Source organism: Malus sylvestris, chromosome 16, assembly GCF_916048215.2.
Source record: "Malus sylvestris chromosome 16, drMalSylv7.2, whole genome shotgun sequence".
NCBI lineage: Eukaryota > Viridiplantae > Streptophyta > Magnoliopsida > Rosales > Rosaceae > Malus > Malus sylvestris.
Window position 1 is genome coordinate 9,088,844 of NC_062275.1, and position 20,368 is coordinate 9,109,211.

At 38.7% G+C, this 20,368-nt stretch overlaps 1 protein-coding gene across 2 annotated transcripts; it reads left to right on the top strand.

Annotated features, from left to right (window-relative positions):
- The first annotated feature begins 637 nt into the window (after window positions 1-637).
- LOC126608133 (uncharacterized) lies at window positions 638-11,312 on the top strand. 2 transcript variants are annotated; one of them, XM_050275929.1, is made up of 5 exons: window positions 638-796; window positions 1,418-1,922; window positions 9,374-9,490; window positions 9,612-10,015; window positions 10,461-11,312. In XM_050275929.1, the coding sequence occupies exons 2-5, from the start codon at window positions 1,425-1,427 to the stop codon at window positions 10,837-10,839; spliced, it is 1,398 nt and encodes a 465-aa protein (XP_050131886.1). In that variant the 5' UTR covers window positions 638-796; window positions 1,418-1,424; the 3' UTR covers window positions 10,840-11,312. The 2 variants fall into 2 exon arrangements, with proteins under 2 accessions (XP_050131886.1, XP_050131887.1); XM_050275930.1 differs by having other exon boundaries at window positions 642-796; window positions 1,409-1,922.
- The last annotated feature ends 9,056 nt before the right edge of the window (window positions 11,313-20,368 follow it).

Here is a 20,368-nt window from a genome sequence, read left to right on the forward strand (position 1 = left end):
GCACGAAAATTAACATTAAAATGTGAAGTAACAAATAATTTATTGAGAATTTCACTTTAAGAGAATCTCAAGTTCGATTACATACCAGTAAAGTAATTGTAACTAGTTCAATGCAAAATATCGAACTCAAAATATACTGTATAAAATACGGGTCTGAAATTCGTCGATATTCAGTAGACCACCTCATGATAGTTTTTGTTTTTTTTAAACACCTGATGAGTCAGCCATTTAGTGCGTCGAAATCGTATGGGTGCAACAACCGTTTGGTACGTGGGACGAGACGGAACAGAGTGGGACGAGGCGTTCCATCCCATGTTTGGTGCTCCTAAAACGGGTGGAACGCGCTATTCCACTGGACGAATTTTGAGTGAATTTTCATTCCGCCTCACTTTCCTGGAACAACTTGTTCCACATCCGTGGAACACAAAATTATAACATTTCCGTCTCCTTCTTCTTCCTTCTTGTTTCCATTCGAGGGCATCTTTGCTTCCTCTCCGTTCCGTCCCGTCCTGTCATGTCTCATTCCGTTCCGTCCTGTCCCGTGTGCATATCAAACAATACCCAAAGTAGCTGAAGCCCAAAGCCGAAACATTACAGGGCAACTTTGTGGGCCTAGAAACGCCAACCAACCCTAGGACTGTCAGCCCATTTGGGAAAGCAAGTCTTTATCATATTTTCTTGCCAAATAATCCCACCTATTCAGCCCGTCGCGGCGTCGCCTCCCCAATTTCAGTCTTCAACCTGCACCAACGACAGCAGCAGCGTTATAATAATCTTGGGAGGAATCGGTTTCCAGGTATTCTTCGATCAAATCACTCATCTTTTCGCTCCAATTTTATTGATACATTCGTTTTTTTTATCGTAATTATATTCATTGGAGAATAATTCAAGCATTTCAGATGATATGGAATCCCCATTTAGCTAAACAGTTAAAAGATTGTGTATAATTTAAAATTGGTGGGTGATGGAAAAATTAAGTAATTAAGGAGATGATGTGATAATTAATTGATGCAATGGGAGATTTTGGACAAGTTGGAATCTTTCTTGTCAAAATTGGGTTTCTTGAGTTGTATTTATTGAAAGATGTAATGAAATTGAAATGTATGAGCTATGAAGTAATGTATTAAGCCACTGGGATATTATCGAAATTTGAAAAATATTCATCGCCACTTGTGTTGAATTGGTTGTATTTCCCTTCATTTTGCCTGTATAAACATTTTAGGAACTAGGGGATTAGAGGGATACAGCGATGTGTTTAAGATTGAATATGATGATCAATGTTTAGGAATTGCATTGTCATATTAGAGTCAGCAAGCGTATTTAGAAACAACTACATTTTGTGAAATCTTTTCGTGATTAGATATGGAATAACGTCGAATTACATTGTAAGAATAACGCATTCTTTTAGCTTTAACAGCGTGTCCATGGCAAAGAAAAGAGGGAAGGCGTTAAAGGGAAAAGATGTTGCTGTAAATCACAATGATAGGAATAAGAAGATAGAGAAGAAATTGACGAAGAACAAGAAGAAATCTATGAAGATAAGTGCATCTTCAGTACCTACGTCGGCTCCCGTGCCTAACAGCGGCCCTTCCACTTCCAATGTTGCTCATGCAACTTTGTCTAGCCATGCTAATCCTACCGGTAGAAAAAAGGTTCGGCCAACAAAGAATGAGAAGGATAGTGGGCACTCTCATTCCGGTTTTATATTTATGTGTAGTGGGAAAACGAAACCCGAATGTTATCGCTATCGTGTTTTTGGGCTGCCATTAGCAAAGGTGGACGTTGTGAAGAAAATTAGACCGGGTGCAAAGCTATTTCTGTATGATTTTGACTTGAAGCTTCTTTATGGCACATACAAGGCAACTTCAAATGGAGGAGTGGATTTGGAACCAATTGCGTTTAAGGGGAAATTCCCTGCACAGGTAATAATGCTTTATATGAATATGAAATATTAGTCCTAGAAAATATAAGACCAAAAGATTCCTAAACATGACCATTTATGTCACAATATACATGGTATATATTTTGCTGACCTTGTCCTTTTATAATAATAATAATAATAATATTGTTCGATGCTAGTACTAGTCAAAAGAAAAACTCTTACCCTTTGTGTATCCAAGTTGTCCATGTGTGATTGTATTTATCTAGGAGTATATATCTTTTCCAAACAGATGCCATGTCATTATTGGATGCATTGGTTGCATCCTGAGTTCAGCAGTCATGACTTTGTCCTGCATTTCTTTTCTTGTGGAATGTCTTGCAAGAAAACATCTATAGATATATGTCCATCAATGTTTTAAAAGGCTCGCCTCAAGGCGCACCTAGGCGGCCTCTGAGGTTGGGCGCGAGGGTTGCCGCCTCTGTTTTGAGGGAGTGGGCGGAAGGCGTTGCCGAAGCTGTGCCTCAAGGAGTCCAGGAGTCTTTGTTTAGCTGCTTTTTTTTTTTTTTTAACTCCCAAACCCAAAATTTGGGTAGGGTTTTAACTGCAACCTCTTCCTTGCACTATCGTCTCTCTGCCTTTTTTTTCTGATTTTTATTTTTTTTATATAATGGATGTGTGTGCTGTCTACGTGTATGGTTATATGTGTGCTCATTATGCTTTTTATCCTCTATTATATATATATATATATATATATATATATATATAAAATATAATATAATATATGTATATATATGTGTGTGTGTGTGTGTGTGTATAATATAATATATGTGTATATATATATATATATATATGTGTGTGTGTGTATATATTTATAATATGTGTGTGATTATTGATTAATAATCTTCTTCTTTTTTAATATAATATGTGTACGCTCAGTGTATATATTACAAAATTTAGGTCCCGTGAGGCTTCGCCTCACGCCTCACGCCTAGGCTGGGCTATCCCACGGATGCCTTGCCCATGCCTTGGCCTTTTAATACATTGATGTCCATATATGCATGCAAGTATGTATAAATACATGATTGTGTTTGGCGGATGTCATTCAGCCTTTAAAAGGAAGAGGGATTATGGGATGTAAGAGAGCTCCCTCTGATTATGTGTTGATGAACTTCCAATGGACAGGCAAACAAAAAATTGGGACTAGGAAGTGGACCAAATTTCATAAAACTCAAACTTGAATTGTAATTTTGAGGGGGTCTGAAACTATTGAAAAACGCCCACACTAGACCTTGTTCTTTGATGTAACCAACAACAATGGACTAAACTAGCAAATATAAAAAAACTTAGAAACACACAAGAATTATACTGGTTCGTCAGAACTTATGCCTCTGTCCAGTTGTGATTTCTCTAAACCCTAAAACTAATCTCACTCTCTTGTCTTGGCTGTCACAGTTTTCCTCTCTTACAATTTAAGACTTGCTGCACCCTATTTATAGGCATAGGGTGCAGTTTACATGTCCTTTACAGATTATAATTCCTATTCTAAGTGGAATAGGAAATTAGACTTCCTTTCCAATTCCAAATAGACTTCTAGGATTTCTAATCTAATTTGAATAAGGAAACTAAGATTCTTTCCTAGCCCTTTTAGGAGAAGAATTGGTGCACCCTTTTTTCCCTAAAACAATCCTAAACAGAAAAGGACATTAATTGACGAGCCAAAACCTAACAATCTCCACCTTGGTGAGTCAAACCAAGTCTTGATCGTTTGCACCCCAGAGTATCTTTGAACCTTTTTTAAGTAGCTCTGGAAATCTTCAAGAGTCTTCACCTTGACAATCTTCTTCTTGCCTCATTGCACCTTAAGTGAGGAGGTGCTCCACTTTAATCAATCAACGAGATTGATCAAGTTCAAGCAATGCTTGAACTTCTTGGCCGGTACTATCTTTGTAAGGAAATCTGCGGCATTGTCATCCGTATGAACCTTTTCAATCCAAATTTCCTTAGACTCCACCCAATCTCTGATTCTGTGATACCTTGCTTCAATGTGCTTTGATCTTCCAGAAAAAACCTGATTTTTGCCAAGTGAATGGCACTTTGACTATCACACTTCAGCTTCACACAATCTTGAGTGATTCCCATTTGACTGACCAAGCCACTAAGCCAAATTGCTTCCTTTCCAGCTTCGGCCAATGCAATATACTCTGCCTCTGTGGTCGACAAAGCTGTAATTGGCTGCAGTAGTGCCCTCTAACTGATTGGTTCTCCTGCACATGTAAACACATAACCAGAAGTTGACCTTCTCTTGTCCAAGTCTCCTGCATAATCTGCATCCACATATCCTAACACCCTTGCATTTTCTTTTTGCTTCTCAAACATAATCCTTTGTCGCGAAGAACCCTTCAAATAACGCAAAATCCACTTGACTGCATCCCAATGTTGCTTTCCTGGATTTGCCATGTATCTGGAAATGACACTGATTGCTTGAGCTATATCGGGACGTGTGCATACTATTGCATACATGAGGCAGCCCACTGCATTAGCATAAGGCACATTCTTCATTACTTGTTGCTCTTCCTCGGACGTAGGACATTGTTGCCCACTTAACCTGAAGTGAGTTGCCAAAGGAGTCGAAACTACCTTTGCTTCTTGCATGTTGAACTTTTTAAGAACCTTCTGAATATACTTGGCTTGTGATATCCAGATCCTCCAGCGGTCCTATCTCTCTGAATTTCCATGTCAAGGATCTTCTGTGCAGCACCTAGATCTTTCATGTCGAACTCCTCGCTCAACATCTTTTTCAAGTCTTGAATTCTAGACTTGTCTTGACAAGCAATTAGCATGTCATCCACATATAGCAATAGCAATATGATCATCCCATCTTGGAACACATGATAGTACACACAACAGTCATATAAACATCTTCTGCATGTCATCCACATATAGCAATAGCAATATGATCATCCCATCTTGGAACACATGATAGTACACACAACAGTCATATAAACATCTTCTAAAATTGATTTTCAGCATGAATGAATCAAACCTCGTGTACCACTGTCTTGGAGACTGTTTGAGGCCATACAGGGACTTCCTTAGCTGACATACTAGGTTCTCTTTCCCATATTCAACAAACCCTTCTGGTTGAGCCATGAAAATCGTCTCCTCTAGATCTCCATGAAGAAATGCTGTCTTCACATCCATCTGCTCAATCTCCATGTCATGCTGAGCTGCCATAGCTAAGAGTAATCTGATAGAAGTATGCTTGACTACAGGTGAAAAGATCTCATCATAATCCACCCCTTCTTTCTGTGAGTACCCCTTAGCCACGAGCCTTGCTTTGAATCTCACAGCATCTTGTTCATGTCGTCCTTCCTTTTTCTTAAATACTCACTTGCATCCAACTAGCTTTCTGTCTTTGGGCTTAGGAACCAACTCCCAAACAGAGTTCTTGTAAAGAGACTCCATTTCTTCTGTCATAGCACTTATCCAACTATCTCGCTCATCACTAGCTATAGCTTCTCGATAAGTAGTCGGATCTCCTTGACTAATGTTAAGAGCATAATTAACTTCGTCTTGGTCAAACCCAAATCTGTCAGGCTTCTTCTTGTTCCGATTAGGTTTGTCTAGTGCTATGCATCTCTGGAATGTAGGTGGATTGTTGGTTGGAGTTCGAACCCTTTGGGATGTCTGGCGGATTGGAGTGCCTTCAATCTGCCCTGTTTCTTGCTCCACCTGATTCATAACTGGTGAACGATGCTGATGCTCTTCTTCTTCCTCAAAACCATCAGATTCGGCTTTTTGCTCGATTTGCTCCACCTGAGCTTTCATTTGAACTGATTAATGGAATCTTTGTTGCTTCAATTTCAGCATCGTCCGTCTTCTCTCTACTACTCTCGACTTTATTAAGAGGTATGGTTGTCTCATCAAAGACAACATCTCGATTGACAACCTTTTTCCTGTTGTTGAAATCCCAAAGCTTGAAACCCTTAACTCCTTTCTCAAAACCTAAGAATATGCAATGTGTAGACTTCGGTTTGAGCTTGGACCTTTCATCACTTGGAATATGTGCATAAGCACTACAGCCGAACACCCTGAGCTTGGAATAGTCCACCGGCTTCTCAGACCATACCTCTTCTGCACTCTTAAAACCGAGAACTGTAGATGGTGACCTGTTAATCAAATAACTTGCATGATTAACAGCTTCTGCCCAAAAACTATCAGGCAATCCTGCATGAAATCGCATGCTCCTTTCTCTCTCCATGAGAGTTCGGTTCATCCTCTCAGCAGCTCCATTTTGTTGGGGATTCTTCTTTCCTGTGAAGTGCCTTATGATGCCTTCTTGCTTGCAGTAATTGGTGAACTCATTACTTGTATATTCACCTCCATTGTCACTTCTCAGGTACTTGATCTTTCTTCCAGTTTGATTCTCGGTTTCTGTTTTTCATTCCTTGAACTTTGCAAAAACCTTGGATTTCTGCTTCATGAAATAAACCCAAACCTTCCTAGAAAAATCATCCATGAAAGTAACAAAATACCTGGCTCCATCATTTGATTTAGTTGGTGCAGGGCCCCAAACATCTGAGTGAATATAGCTGAGTTGCTCCTTGCTTTGGTTATCTACACTGCTAGATGCGAATGATACATTGCTTTGCTTTCCGAGAACATAGTATTCACAAAAGTCCAGTTTGCAAGATGACACGCCTTCCAACAGGCCTTGTTTGTGTAATTCTTGCAACCCTTTTTGGCTTATGTGCCCGAGCCTATGATGCCAGAGTTCAGTCTTGTCTTCTACACTCTGATTTATAGAAATAGCTGCTCCCCCAACTATAGTGGTCCTAATTAACTTATACAACTTATTGGGTTGTAGGTCACCCCGCATTACCACTAGCGATCCTTTGGTTACCCTAAGTCTTCCTTTTTTAGACTTGTACTCATAACCGGCCTCATCTAAAGTACCCAAGGAAATCAAATTGTTTCTTAGTCTAGGGACATACCTGACGTTCCCCAAGGCTCGTATCATCCCATCAAACATTCTGATTCGAACAGTGCCGATTCCTTTTACAGGACATGAAGAATCGTCCCCCATTAAGACTTCCCCGTTGCTGACTTCTTTGTAAGTATCGAACCATTCCCTTACTGCGGACATATGAAAAGTGCATCCGGTATCCAAAATCCAATTGGTGAAAGCCTTGGAGCCTGATGCTACTGAAAGAAGCTCCCCGTCACTCTCATGCTCGGTGACTGCACTAGCTGAACCTGTGCTTCCTTCCATCTTGGCTTTCTTCTCTTTCCAAATCTTGCAGTTCCTCTTCCAATGATCGGCTGAACCACATTCGAAGCAACCTTCCTTCTTTTCCTTTTTCTTCTTGGATTTTGACCTACCTCTATTGCCGATTTTCTCTTCCTTTGTCTTTTCCCGCCCCCTCTCCTTGCCTTTGGCATAAAGGCCTTGAGAGCTTTCAGTTATATCATCCAGTTTAGCATATGACTGAAGAGCTTGAATTACGTTTTCAAGCTTTAGGGACTCTTTTCCAAACATTAGAGTTGTTCGAAAGTGCTTGAAAGACGAAGGTAGGGACCTCAGCAAGATGATAGCCATATCATCATCTTTGTAAGTTTCTTCGACCTTCTGAAGATTAGCTATGCAATTCTGGAACCTGCATACATGATCTTCAATATCACCTCCTTCTTCTAGTCGAAGCCCGAATAGTTCATCCTTTAGAAAAAGTTTATTGGACACGGTTTTGCCAATATAAACATTCTCCAACTTTTCCCATGCTTCCTGGGCAGTCATCTTTTCGGTGCTGTGTGACCGAACTGATCTTGTGAGATGGATCTCGATGGAACTCTTGGCCTTCTTGAGAACCTTAGTCCATGCTGCCTCTGTCATGTTTTCCGGCTTCTTACCATCGAGTGCATCATCCAAATCCTGTTGTATCAGTACGTTCTTCATCATCCTTTGCCAGTCCATGAAGTCATCTTTGCCGTCAAAGGGTTTTAACGTAGGTCCTTGATCCGCATTCATCTTCCCTTTTGACATCGTAAAATACCTTGATCCTAGCTCTGATACCAATTGTTGAAAAACGCCCACACTAGACCTTGTTCTTTGATGTAACCAACGGCAATAGACTAAACTAGCAAATATAGAAAAACTTAGAAACACACAAGAATTATACTGGTTCGGCAGAACTTATGCCTACGTCCAGTTGTGATTTCTCTAGGTAGAGAAATCACCGCTCCTTCGATTAATAATAGAGATTATAGAACTTTTGCAAACCCTAGAACTAATCTCACTCTCTTGTTTGGCTGTCACAGTTTTCCTCTCTTACAATTTAAGACTTGCCGCACCCTATTTATAGGCATAGGGTGCAGTTTACATGTCCTTTACAGATTATAATTCCTATTCTAAGTGGAATAGGAAATTAGACTTCCTTTCCAATTCCAAATAGACCTCTAGGATTTCTAATCTAAATTGAATAAGGAAACTAAGATTCTTTCCTAGCCCTTTTAGGAGAAGAATTGGTGCACCCTTTTTTCCCTAAAACAATCCTAAACAGAAAAGGACACTAATTGACGAGCCAAAACCTAACAGAAACCTTACCGACCCTAAAAATATTAATATTCTAGACTAGATCTCATTGTTTGAGCTAAGCCAGGTATTCTAGTTGAGCTAGTAACAATTGAAGGATTGGCAATGATTGGTGGTGGTGGTGTTATGATAATCGAAACAAGATGTGACATTTTTGAGTGGTAAAAGTTGTTGGTTTATTCCCTTTAATGTGTTGTCGACTTGTTGGAAATGTAAGTAATGAGCCCGAAAGTTATAATTAAAGTTCTAAATATGGAGAAGGCGTCATGACAAGTTGATGGTGGAGGGTGGAGTGGAAGGTTGAACATGATTATAGTTCAAGCGGAGATGCAGCTGGTTAAAGATAAAAAAAGTGAATGTATTGATGACAGTGGTGGTGTCTGGTGACGCTTGTGGCTTGTGGTGGTTGCAATGATAGTGCACTGATATTAGTAATGCGACATAGGATTTTATGTGGAACAGAGTCGAGGTGTAAGTGTTATTGGGGGAGCAAGGGCTATGGAAGTTATGGCCAAACATCAGCGTTGCGGTCTTGGTTACAATCCCACTGAGAGGGTTTAAGAGTTGGGTCCAGCTTGATGGACCAAAGTCTAGAACACAATACCATCAAATTTTTTTGTTAATGTGGAACTTGACAGTCTTTTATCCTTGTTTTTCTGTTTGAAACATCTTGTTTGTTTTGACTAGAATCTTCAGATGTTACATCATGCTTTGTGAGACCTACTTAAAAAATTTCATGAAGATTTGTTTCACCTGTGTCTTTTGTATGTTATATTGTATATTTACTGATAGCAGAATTAATATTTTGTATATTTACTGATAGCAGAACATGCGACCTTCTGCCATTTGCTTAATTTATGATTTTTTATTTTTATTTTTTGTCAATTTGTTTGTATATTCAGGTCAGATTTAAGATTTTCAAGGATTGTTTACCTCTTCCTGAAAATGCTTTCAAAGCAGCTATCAGAGACAACTATCAGGGAGGTTCTAAGTTTAAACAAGAGCTCAATAGTAAACAGGTAAGTAACATCATTTACATCTTTTAGCTCCTTATTTAAAAGTTATTTGAAACTAGTTGCCTATCACTTAAAATTATTTTCTTTAAAGGAAAATTTCTTATGGATTTTGCTTTTGACGAAGGTGCATGCTTTAATCTCATTGTTTCGCCCACTCACCGAGTCAGTGCCAACTTCTGCTGCCTCTCCCCGAAATGTGGCAAAACCAGGCTCATTTCCATCTCCCATTACAGAAGAAGGATTTCATCCAACAGCAAGGCTGTCCCATCAAGAGGGCTCCTATTCATATGGTATGCAACGTACTCGTGCATCGCCGTTTGATATGCAATCCAGGCAGGCAATCCCATATCCACTTTATGATCAATATGAGGTCAAAACACATGTGGGACATGTATGGCCTCGCTTAGAGCCTCGACATGTTCAGCATGCTTCTCTTCCACATCATGCTGATTCCTATTATTTAGCAGCGGCACATGAGCCGTACTTGCCTGAACAACCATACATGTCCCATCAGGATGCATATAGAAGGTATATTCATTTGTTGCATTCTTTACCCACTTATTTCAGCTGTTATTATGTGGTATTTTCTACATTTAACCCTCTCCACTATATATCTCATCGATTCCATTGTACAAAGGAGATTCCTTAATGGTCATGTTTTTTCCCCCGGAAATATCCCCCTCTTATAACTTTCGAAGCTTTATATACTAGGATAATTTTATCATTTGATACAAGCTTAAAAAGGAATAAAACAGTGCAGTAACTGACTCAATCTACCTCATTATCCTATTTTCATTACCTCACCGGGTAAACCACCACAGTTACATTATCTCGACTTCGTGTTTTCAATCTCTTATATTTTCATCAGTGAGAGTTAATCCTCACACATCCCGAGCACATGTGGGAGAGATTAGTTTTATTGATTAGAGCATAATGCTCATATAGTAGATAACATTCTCATGCATTTTCACAGGCATAGGGTGACACTTGCAGAGGAGATGGTTCCCAGGGATCAAGTTGTTGCCTATGGAAGCGAGTATGACGGGCCACAGATGCTGAAGCGGAGAGAGAGAGAAATTGCTCCACGTTCCAATTATGTGGCTGAATCTTATAGTCGGGAGGTTCCCACTGCTGCAGCCTCGCATGTTATGGTGCAGTCACATTCTTTAGCACCATCTTATGACCGGACCTTAACGTACCAACGGTACTATCCAGTCACAACCCATCAGGATCAGAGCTTGGTGTACGCTGATCCTCTTGTAAGGCCATTGCATGGTACCTCTTACTCAGCTGAGGCAGATGTTCCAATCTCTACTCACTTTTCGTACACTAGAGCACCCCATTACCGCTGAGCGAAACTTGGGTGTGTAGATTCATCCAAGTCATGCTTTCAGTTGTGTTGCTTCATTGTCAAATACTGGTCGGAACTTTATACAATCATCTTCCGAGTCCTGCCGGTAAACTCTCTGTTTTGTTTTTCATCTTCTATAAAAGAGGAGCTGGGGCCCTGCATCACCCTGTTCAAAGTGTCGATCATTTTTAGAAATCTGAGGCATAATCTAAGCAACCAAACAAGTTTGATCAGTCTGCCTTGGTTAGCACCTGCCATGGCGGTGTGGAATTACATGTCTTCCCCTGATAAGCTTATAGCCTTGTACGATTTCTAGTTTCTATGCAGAATGCAGACTGTTGCATTGCGTCAAACTTTGTATAAAATGCACACCGGTTCTGAGACGGGCCTTCAACTTCATCACTTGTGTGGAACTAGATTCACCACTCATGTTGAGACGACCCCTTTTTTCCTAGCAATTTTTTTATCTTTTAATCCTTTGAGTTGTGCGTGGAACCTTGCCAACATTAAGGTCAAATGGGTTTCTTTTCTTCGACAAACTTTATGAATTAATTTACCGAAACAGCATAACATGAATAATGAATGGTGGTGTAACCTCAATATGAGGTTTTTGAAGGAAGTTGAAGTTCCAATTTTAAAAAATATTGGCAATAGGTCGAGTACCACGAAGGAAGCAGAAGTTCTAATCATAAAATCAATTAGTAACAGTAGAGTGGATTAACTTTTTATAAGATCGTACATGATTGCATAACTTTCTTATTTGGAACAGATCTTCACATTTTTAGAGTTATATGTACGACACTTGTTTCATGAAACATGATTCTACCATGTATGTTATATGACACAAGTACACCGTCACGTGTTGTCATATTCTAATGAAATAAGCACGTGTGAACAAAAACGTACACATATCTTTGTAATAGACATTGAACACCACTCTAACGAGTAGTCGTGTTCGGTAAATTTTACTAGATTGCGCATGCAGTTTGGCCCACGCAATCTTGTTACATAATATATTGCCTCTAGTGTAATGAATCATGATGATCCACCGAAACCGTCATAGTTGGGGGAGAAGAAAGGGATGGGAGAGAGCCTAGCACCACTTATGGTCCGCTTACTCATGCTGGTTTAGGTTGAGGTTGGTCCCGGAGGCCTAAACCCTTTTAGAATTTGCAGTCCCCCGTGACCGACCTCGTCGTTCAACTGGCACTGCCAGTCTCACCAAACTTCCATTTTTTCCCTTTTTTTTGTTTTTTTTGTTGGCTCTCTCTCTCTATCCATTCATTTTTTGTGGTCGACAATTGGCGAATGCCTAACGAGGAAGATTCTCTGCCCTCCAACTTTTCGTGTTCTTCCGTGCTCTCTTGTTTGTGTGGTCACGGTTAAGCCACGTCAACATTTTATATTACTATTTTTTTTTTATCTTATTATCTCTATAAAAAAAATAATATAAAATGTTGATGTGGTTTAACCGTGACCACACAAAACAGAAAGACACGGAAAGTAGGAGTCCAATGCCTAAACCTAGTAACCTGTTCCTCTTCAATGCGAACCTTCATTTTATATTTTAGAGATTTGAATAATTGATGGCACACTTCCTCTTCGGGCAAGTCATCACTTAAACCATATTATATTATAAGAAGCCTTTAAAGAAAGGAATTTTTTTTTTTTTTTATAAAAATAAGGATTAGTTATATGAGATCTACATCATATTGAACTTTAACGATCCGAACTGTTTATTTTTTCAATTTGTACCTCATAAATTATTCTTGCAAAATATTAGCCAAATTAGAAATATTTAAGACATCTCATTTGGTTCAAATAAATGAACGAATAATTTGTTATATAAGAAACAATAAAATTTGATCTTGATAATTCAATAGACAAATGATTTTGGATTGAATTGAATTTTTTCAAGGATGATCTATGAATCAAGACTAACAAAATAGACGGTTTGGATCATTAAAATTCGATATGAAGTGAGCCCTACACATAATCTCCATTTTTTTCAAAAAATGAGAATCCCTTTGCATAAAAGACCTGTTATATTATATATTAATTGATGGATTATTACCTGAGCCTTCTAAGTCAGCGACAGCTCCCATCGCCAGGCCGGTTTCAAAGGTCAGAACGCTTACCAACATTACTCTACAAATACAGACGATGTTGTGTGTTTGTGTGGGTATATATATATATATATATATATATATATATATATATATATATACAACAAAATGAGAATCCCTTTACATAAATGACCTGTTATATGGACCAGGATCCTCGCCGGATCCATTTCCTAGGGATCCTAGGGATTACACAATCCTGTCCGTTCATCGTATATTGTGCGGTCAGAAATTATTTAAATTTTAAATTTTAAAATTCAAAAGTAAATAGTATCTAACGAAAACTGACCGCACGATATACGATGAACGGACAGGATTGCGGGATCCCTAGGGAATGGATCCGTCCTGGTGCCTGTTATATTATATATTAATTGATGGATTATTACCTGAACCTACTTAGTCAGCGACAGCTCCCATCGCGAGGCAGGTTTCAAAGGTCAGAACGCTTACCAACATTACTCTACAAATACAGACGATGTTGTGATATATATATATATAAACTTTCGACGTAAATCAACTTCTTTGACTACATGTGTATATATATATATATTACATTGGAAGGGCTCTCACGTTTAAGCCCTGCTGGTGTCCTTTGATAACATGGCAAAGGCACACTCATACATGTGCCTGCGGCCCCATGTCTACGTCTACAAAAGTCTTACATGTAATCGAACTGCTTATAAGGTGAAGAATGGAATGTACGTACCCACCACGCACCTGACAAAGCAACTTAACATCCACACGATAAAATAATGAGTTGCGCCACAATCACTCGCAAACTTATGCGTGAATAGATTTCAAATCAATCCGTGTATGAATCATTCACAATTTATTTAATGATCAGAAATCACTCACACTCGTTTAACAAAACTTAAAATGAGATGACTATCAAGTGGACATAGTAATACAGTGCAAGAAGAGGGTGGTAGAAACTTCGACTCGTGGCCGAACTGACATCGACAAGACTTTGGTACCGACCTCAAAGTCTACAAGAACATTTTGGCATGCATGCTCATTGTTTTTTTTAAGTTTAGCTTGTTCGGGGAAGTTTCTCTTTATTATTTTCAATCTGTAAGTTACTTGGGGTACTTGTTTGGACTTTGGAGGGAGAATAAATATCTGCATCAGGTTAGGGAGAAGCTGAGCATCTGCAAGCGTGAAGAGGTGACAAGGATCTGATCACATGAGAGAAGATATCAATTATCAAAGAGATATAATAATGAATATAAATTTAAAGATTAAGTATCTAAAACTTCAAATTTTTAGTGTCATTTTACATTGGTCTCAATTTTTTTTAAACATTCCAAACAAGTACCTAATTGATTAAAAATGTTACATATGTTAAACCCTAATTAAATTTCTGTTATATTAACTAGGGCTTACATACTTTGTCTCCAAAATCAATAGAAGATCATGGAAGCATGACATCCACCAACTAATGGTTACCCTCCCACTCCCATCAGGCCATCACCTCCAAACCAACGCACAACCATCAACTCCACCCTACAACTCAAGTCGCCAATGTTGAGAGGAAGGTCATGGAGGCAGTTGATACAATATGGACTACTATGATATGCCCACAATCACCTTCACCACCAACAAAGAAGAACTTGGAAGTTTTACGAGCCAAGAATTGACGAATGAGGAAATCACATGAGCATAAACAAGCTCTTTGAAACCCTATCTAAATTCTCAACCCTCTTCTTTGTTAGGAAATTGCCCTCTTGATGTAATTTTCAATTTGGGCATATTTTTTTATTCAATTCAATACCTGTTTGATTATTGGGTTCCATATTATATAATCTTTGTTTGAAATTTAGATTTTGCGGCAACTAATAATAATGTTGACCATAATATACCTAGTTGGTGGGTTTTGAATATAAAGGTTGGGATAGGATTTCAGTGGTTGTATTTTGAGCTTTGAGGTGGCGGGGGCTTGATATTCCTAATCTTCATTTTTGTTCTCCATTTTATTTGCGAATTTGTTTTTTTTTTAATCTTCCTGTCTTTTTTAAGTTATTTTTATTATCATTTTAGTGTCCAAGTAAGCTAAAAAGTGGGATCCATTGTTGCTACGTGTACATGTAACGGATAATTAACTGAGGCTTAACGGATGCGACATGCCCAACAGGTTATTGACTATTTATTTAGAATGTTTAAAAAGATTGAGACCAATTTAGAATGATATTAATAATTTGTAGAATTTTAGGTACTTAATTTCAACTTTAATTAGGAATATATAAAATGTCAGTAGACATAGTTACTGGCAAGAGCTGGTAGTAGTACTATAATCTGTAGTCCCCTTCATGAAGGATTGGTTGAGGGGGAGGAGGATCGTGGCCTCATCTGGAAAATGATTGTGATGTGGATGGTTGAATTATTGATTTTGCATGCATGCTTGTATACGAGATATTGCTCCGTCACGAACCACGATACTCACAAAATGACATTATATATTTACTTATATTTATATGTATCTGTTGAAGAAGTTGAAGATAAAGCTGCTGGAGGGACGCAGGGCTATCTTTTGTAAGTGCGAAAGATGTGAGAATACATGTGGAATGATTGTCCGTATTTGAATTTACATGTGCATGTAATCTTTCCCAATCTGCTGTCGATCGAGAGCTTCATAAAATTTAAAATAAAAAGAGAAGCTAAAAAAAAGGTGGTCACACATGATAATACATATGAACAGTATATGCTTGTCCGGTTGTCTCTATATGCCTATGTAGGCACCGAGCACCTCCCTATCTAAATAATTTGCAACCACATATCAAATCAAATCAAATCTTGCTATTAGTTACACACACACACACACACACACATATATATATTTATATATCATCCACTTACAGTTTAATTTGATGGAGTCAAAACATTAACCTGAAAACTTCGTACGTCCATGTGATAAAAATTCATTGTTCTTGAATCTTTGACCTATCTCATAAGAAATCAAATCCAATCCTATTTCGACGATAGAAGAACTATATTTTTAAATAATTATATACATATGTACGTCATGCATGATCACAGCAAAGGTCCAACATATGCACAAATTCAGAAGTAGCTTCATATAGCCATGTGAGAGCATATATGGGGCTGGGAAGACCTTTTATGTCCGAAGATATATCTCGTCTTCTTGTAATACTCATTACACGACTAACATACAATTATAGATATACAAAGATGTTCCAATGCAAAATATTGAGGCGACGAAAATGTACTGATTTTTTTTTAATTGTTGGAACCCCCTGTTTGTCCCACATCAGCTAGTGGAAGGAAAGCAAAGCAATTTATATACAATTACCTCACTCTAACTAACATCAAGGTCTTTTTGTGATAAAACCCCACACCTGAGGATTTGCAGGTGGTTAAGTGGGAACAGTATCGATGTTGTTGGAGTGGACCCTCGGCCTATCGACCTGAAAAATTCCACATGGTATCTGAGCCAGGAAGCAGGCCCGTACAACCATTTGATTGGGTGGGTCCCCATTTGGTCCCGCGCGATGGGTGAGTCCCGACATGGCTCTACGTAGGCCAAAGATGCCATATGATTGGGTGGGTCCCCATTGGCACCGTGTGATGGGTGAGTCCCAACATGGCTCACATTGTTGCCAACGTGGATTTTCACGTGTGACCCATAAATGGGGTCTCACGTGTGGGAGTGTTGGAACCCCTTGTTTGTCCCACATCGGCTAGGGAAGAAAAGCAAAGCAATTTATATAGAATTATCCCACTCTAACTAACACCGAGGCATTTTGTGATAAAACCCCACACCTGAGGATTGTGCAAGTGGTTAAGTGGGGATAGTATCGGTGTTGTTGGAGTGGACCCTCGGCCCGTCGAGCTGCAAAATTCCATATTAATAAACCAAGCTAAAAACTTTCATATGTTGCAGTCCTATTAGATTAGGAATGTGATTGTGTAAATCCTAGTATATCTTGTAATACCTCTTATATTCCTATTAGGAGTAGATTACCTATTAAATGTTGTAATCCTAAAGGGTAAGGAATTATCATTCCCTACTACTATAAATAAAGGCACAATGGGGTGAAATAGAATACACTCACAATTACACGTCTCTCTCTTCTTCTTCTCTATTGCCGCACCTTTCTCTCTCTCTATGGCCTCCATAATTGTTCAGTAAATTATACTTACAACACGTTATCAGCATGCTCTTGACGCTGCGCTAACAAGAGAATTTATTCTTTAATCAGGGGAGTATTACGTTTTAATCATTATTCTTATGATTAATTAATTATTTTATTGAATTGATCTACATGCTATTGATTCAATTTAATTTTTCTATGTTGAACGTGATACAACGCATTGGAGATGCAATTCCGGCTTTCCGAGATGGATCTTCTACAAATTCAAAGGCTTTTGTTGTTTTCTGCCAATTAGGTACGCTTAAAATAAAGTAAGATATTTGAAACGACCTTGAAGCATGAAAACATTCCCCATAATGCATGAACCCCCCTATGTTTATATTTTCCTTCCGATATATATATTGTATATGTTCATATATTTGTCAATATATATATATTTGTTTCATGCATTACGCAATTTTTTCTATGTGGAATTTGTGAGTCAAAGAATCGAAAGAAATTAGAAGCAATTAGGGTTTTTCAAACCCTAGAAATTTTGAAAAAGAGAAAAAAAATTATGGGAATTTTTTTGGCTAAAGGCACGACCTGTATGGGTCTTTGACTGTTGCTAGACCTGCATGCTTGGGTTCCACAAATTGGGAATGCAGCCTCAATCCATGCTTCAGTCCATTTCACCAGAAGCTAGCCTTGCTAAGCTTCCTAGCCCAATACTCGAAGCTAGCAATGTTGGGCTTCATCCACGCCGAGCCGCACCAGGGCAGCGTCATGGACTGGGTTAGTGAAAGTTACTAGGCCCGCAACATTTCAAGCAACATACCAGCATGTGCTGGGCTTTTCCCATCCTTTTGGCCCAATATGCATCAAGCATACAACTTGTACTGCAACGAACTGGGTTGCTTTGCAGCCATGATCTGAAGCCCAGCCCACAGCATAAAGCTGCAGGGCCCTATTTTTGGACAACAGCCAGCAATCCTTTGCTGGGCTGCCTTTTATTCTCGCCCCAAAGCTATTTTTGGCTCTTTTTTTTTTCTTCAGCCCGCACCCATATTTTTGGTGCCCTACTCTCGGCACCCAAAGCTAATTTTTGGCATTTTAAATCATTTTAACCCATATGTTAATATTATTTTACTTCTACAATCGACCCTGTATGACCCGATTTATTGAATTAATTAAAAGTAACCGGCAATCCATTAATCTGATAATGAATCCAAAATTATTGACTTGAAGATCACTTTTGGACATTAACGATTCAATATTTTATTTCTTTTGTTTGAACCGTTGACATACTTTCGTAGTCCCGAAGTACTCACACTTGAGTTCTTGAAGCAACCCAAATCCACTACACTTAGTTGTATATTGCATTCTGTGTTCTTGTAGGAACCTCTCTTTTATGAACTAAACGTTCATAAACTAAATTGAACCTGTAGTTTCAAATTTAGTGCCTTTGAAACTCGAAGTTTTCATAAAACAATACACTCATGAAAACTTGACGTTTTTCATGAAAACCATGTCTTAGATTTTGAATGTTCTAACTTTGATGCTTATGGATGAGTCATCCCATAACATTAATCACAACCTTGTTCCCTCCAAATTTAGTGGATTGTTGAACTGTCACAAGTTTGATTTTCCTGATTTGGACGTTTTCTAAGAGAAACCACTTTATGTGGGGTACAAGACGTGAATTTCTACTTGACTATCAAGAAGCTGAGAAACCATTGAAGCCAACAATGGCATGGAAGAGTTGAATAAGCCTCCGCCATGATCTTCATTCGAAGACTTATGCTCAAAGCATTACAAATGGAAATACCTCCCGATCGAGGATTTCATGGCTCTTTGGCTCGCTCATACGGATTGTCTAATCATGAAAGACATTGCCTAAAGCATATCATGATTACGTTTATGAATGAGTACAATTCTGAAGTTTATAAACCCTATCCAATATTGACTAGAGAATACTTTTCTTGTCCTTCCTTGTTTCTGACTTGCCCCTAAAACAGCAGTGTAGATAGTGAAAGTTTACCAGATTCTCGGATCTGATTACTACCACAAATGTGAAAGCAAGGTATGGACCCAGTTCGACTGGAGTCTACCGAATAGCTCAACCCAGTTCGGCCAAAGCCTACTGGATGGTGATGCACTGCTTCGGTAAGGATACACCGAATGACATATTATCTCACAATCCAATTTCGAGTTTGTTTTTACAACATATGGTAGAATCAGGGCCTGCCAAGGTGTGGCATCATGCCCGAAGCATGAACCTTGGTACCTAAGACCTAAAACTTCAAAAATAATGGAAAATATTCCCGAACCTTAACCCTGCAGAATCTACTTCCGTTTCGATGGAATAGATCATTGGTTATGCACCTGTTCGTGCCCCTACCAATGTTGTTAAGGAGTACCATTCTAGTAGTCAATATGTGAGACTAATTTTACTCTACCAAACACTGTTGGAATAGCAAACTTTTGACATGGACAACCTTGTTGGCCGAATCCCCCTTAGTAAACCATTTACTTTGTGAACATTTTTTCATGTTCTTGGATTCATGTTTGGTGTATGTTTTACTTATGGATAATCTTATTGATATTGTCTTCGAATATGAGTTAATTGAATCATGTTTCTTAATACATGTGACTGATTCAATTAAACACGTGATTAGGTAGGAATGTGGGAAAGTTAGTTGTATGGATGAATGCGTACTACGCACACTAACTTTACACCTAAATCACATTTCTAATAATGACTTCAGGTCTATCCAACCTGATTAAGAACAATGGCACGCTCCTCGTTTTATGAATGGTACTCCATCACCATTTAAGGGAACTTAAATTCTCCCTGACGTTGAGTTTTTAAGGATATTCGAGATGACAATGATCATATATGAAACCACTGAAGAAAATAGAGTGAAATATCTTTGCATCACCTCTAAAAATGAGCTCGAAGCTTTGATTTGGGGCCAATAGGTTGTCTCCCAACTGGGAATACACCACATGTGGCCGTTCTGGAGCCTGGTGATTAAGTAGTTTACTTGTTTTGGCACGACTTTTTGAGACACTTAGGTCGAACAATGATGCTACGACGCATCTCCTTACCCGAAGTAAGGATCTTGTGCCTACAAGCACACTTTGCCAAGCTTGCCCATTAGGGAAATCGATTTTCTATATCATCCCTTGCAAAGATACGAAATCGCCCTTTTTTTTACAGTGGATTCAAGGGAATATATGTGGACTAATCCAACCAAAATGCCGACCATATAAATACTTATGGTTTTGGTTGATGAATCGACAAACTGGTCACATT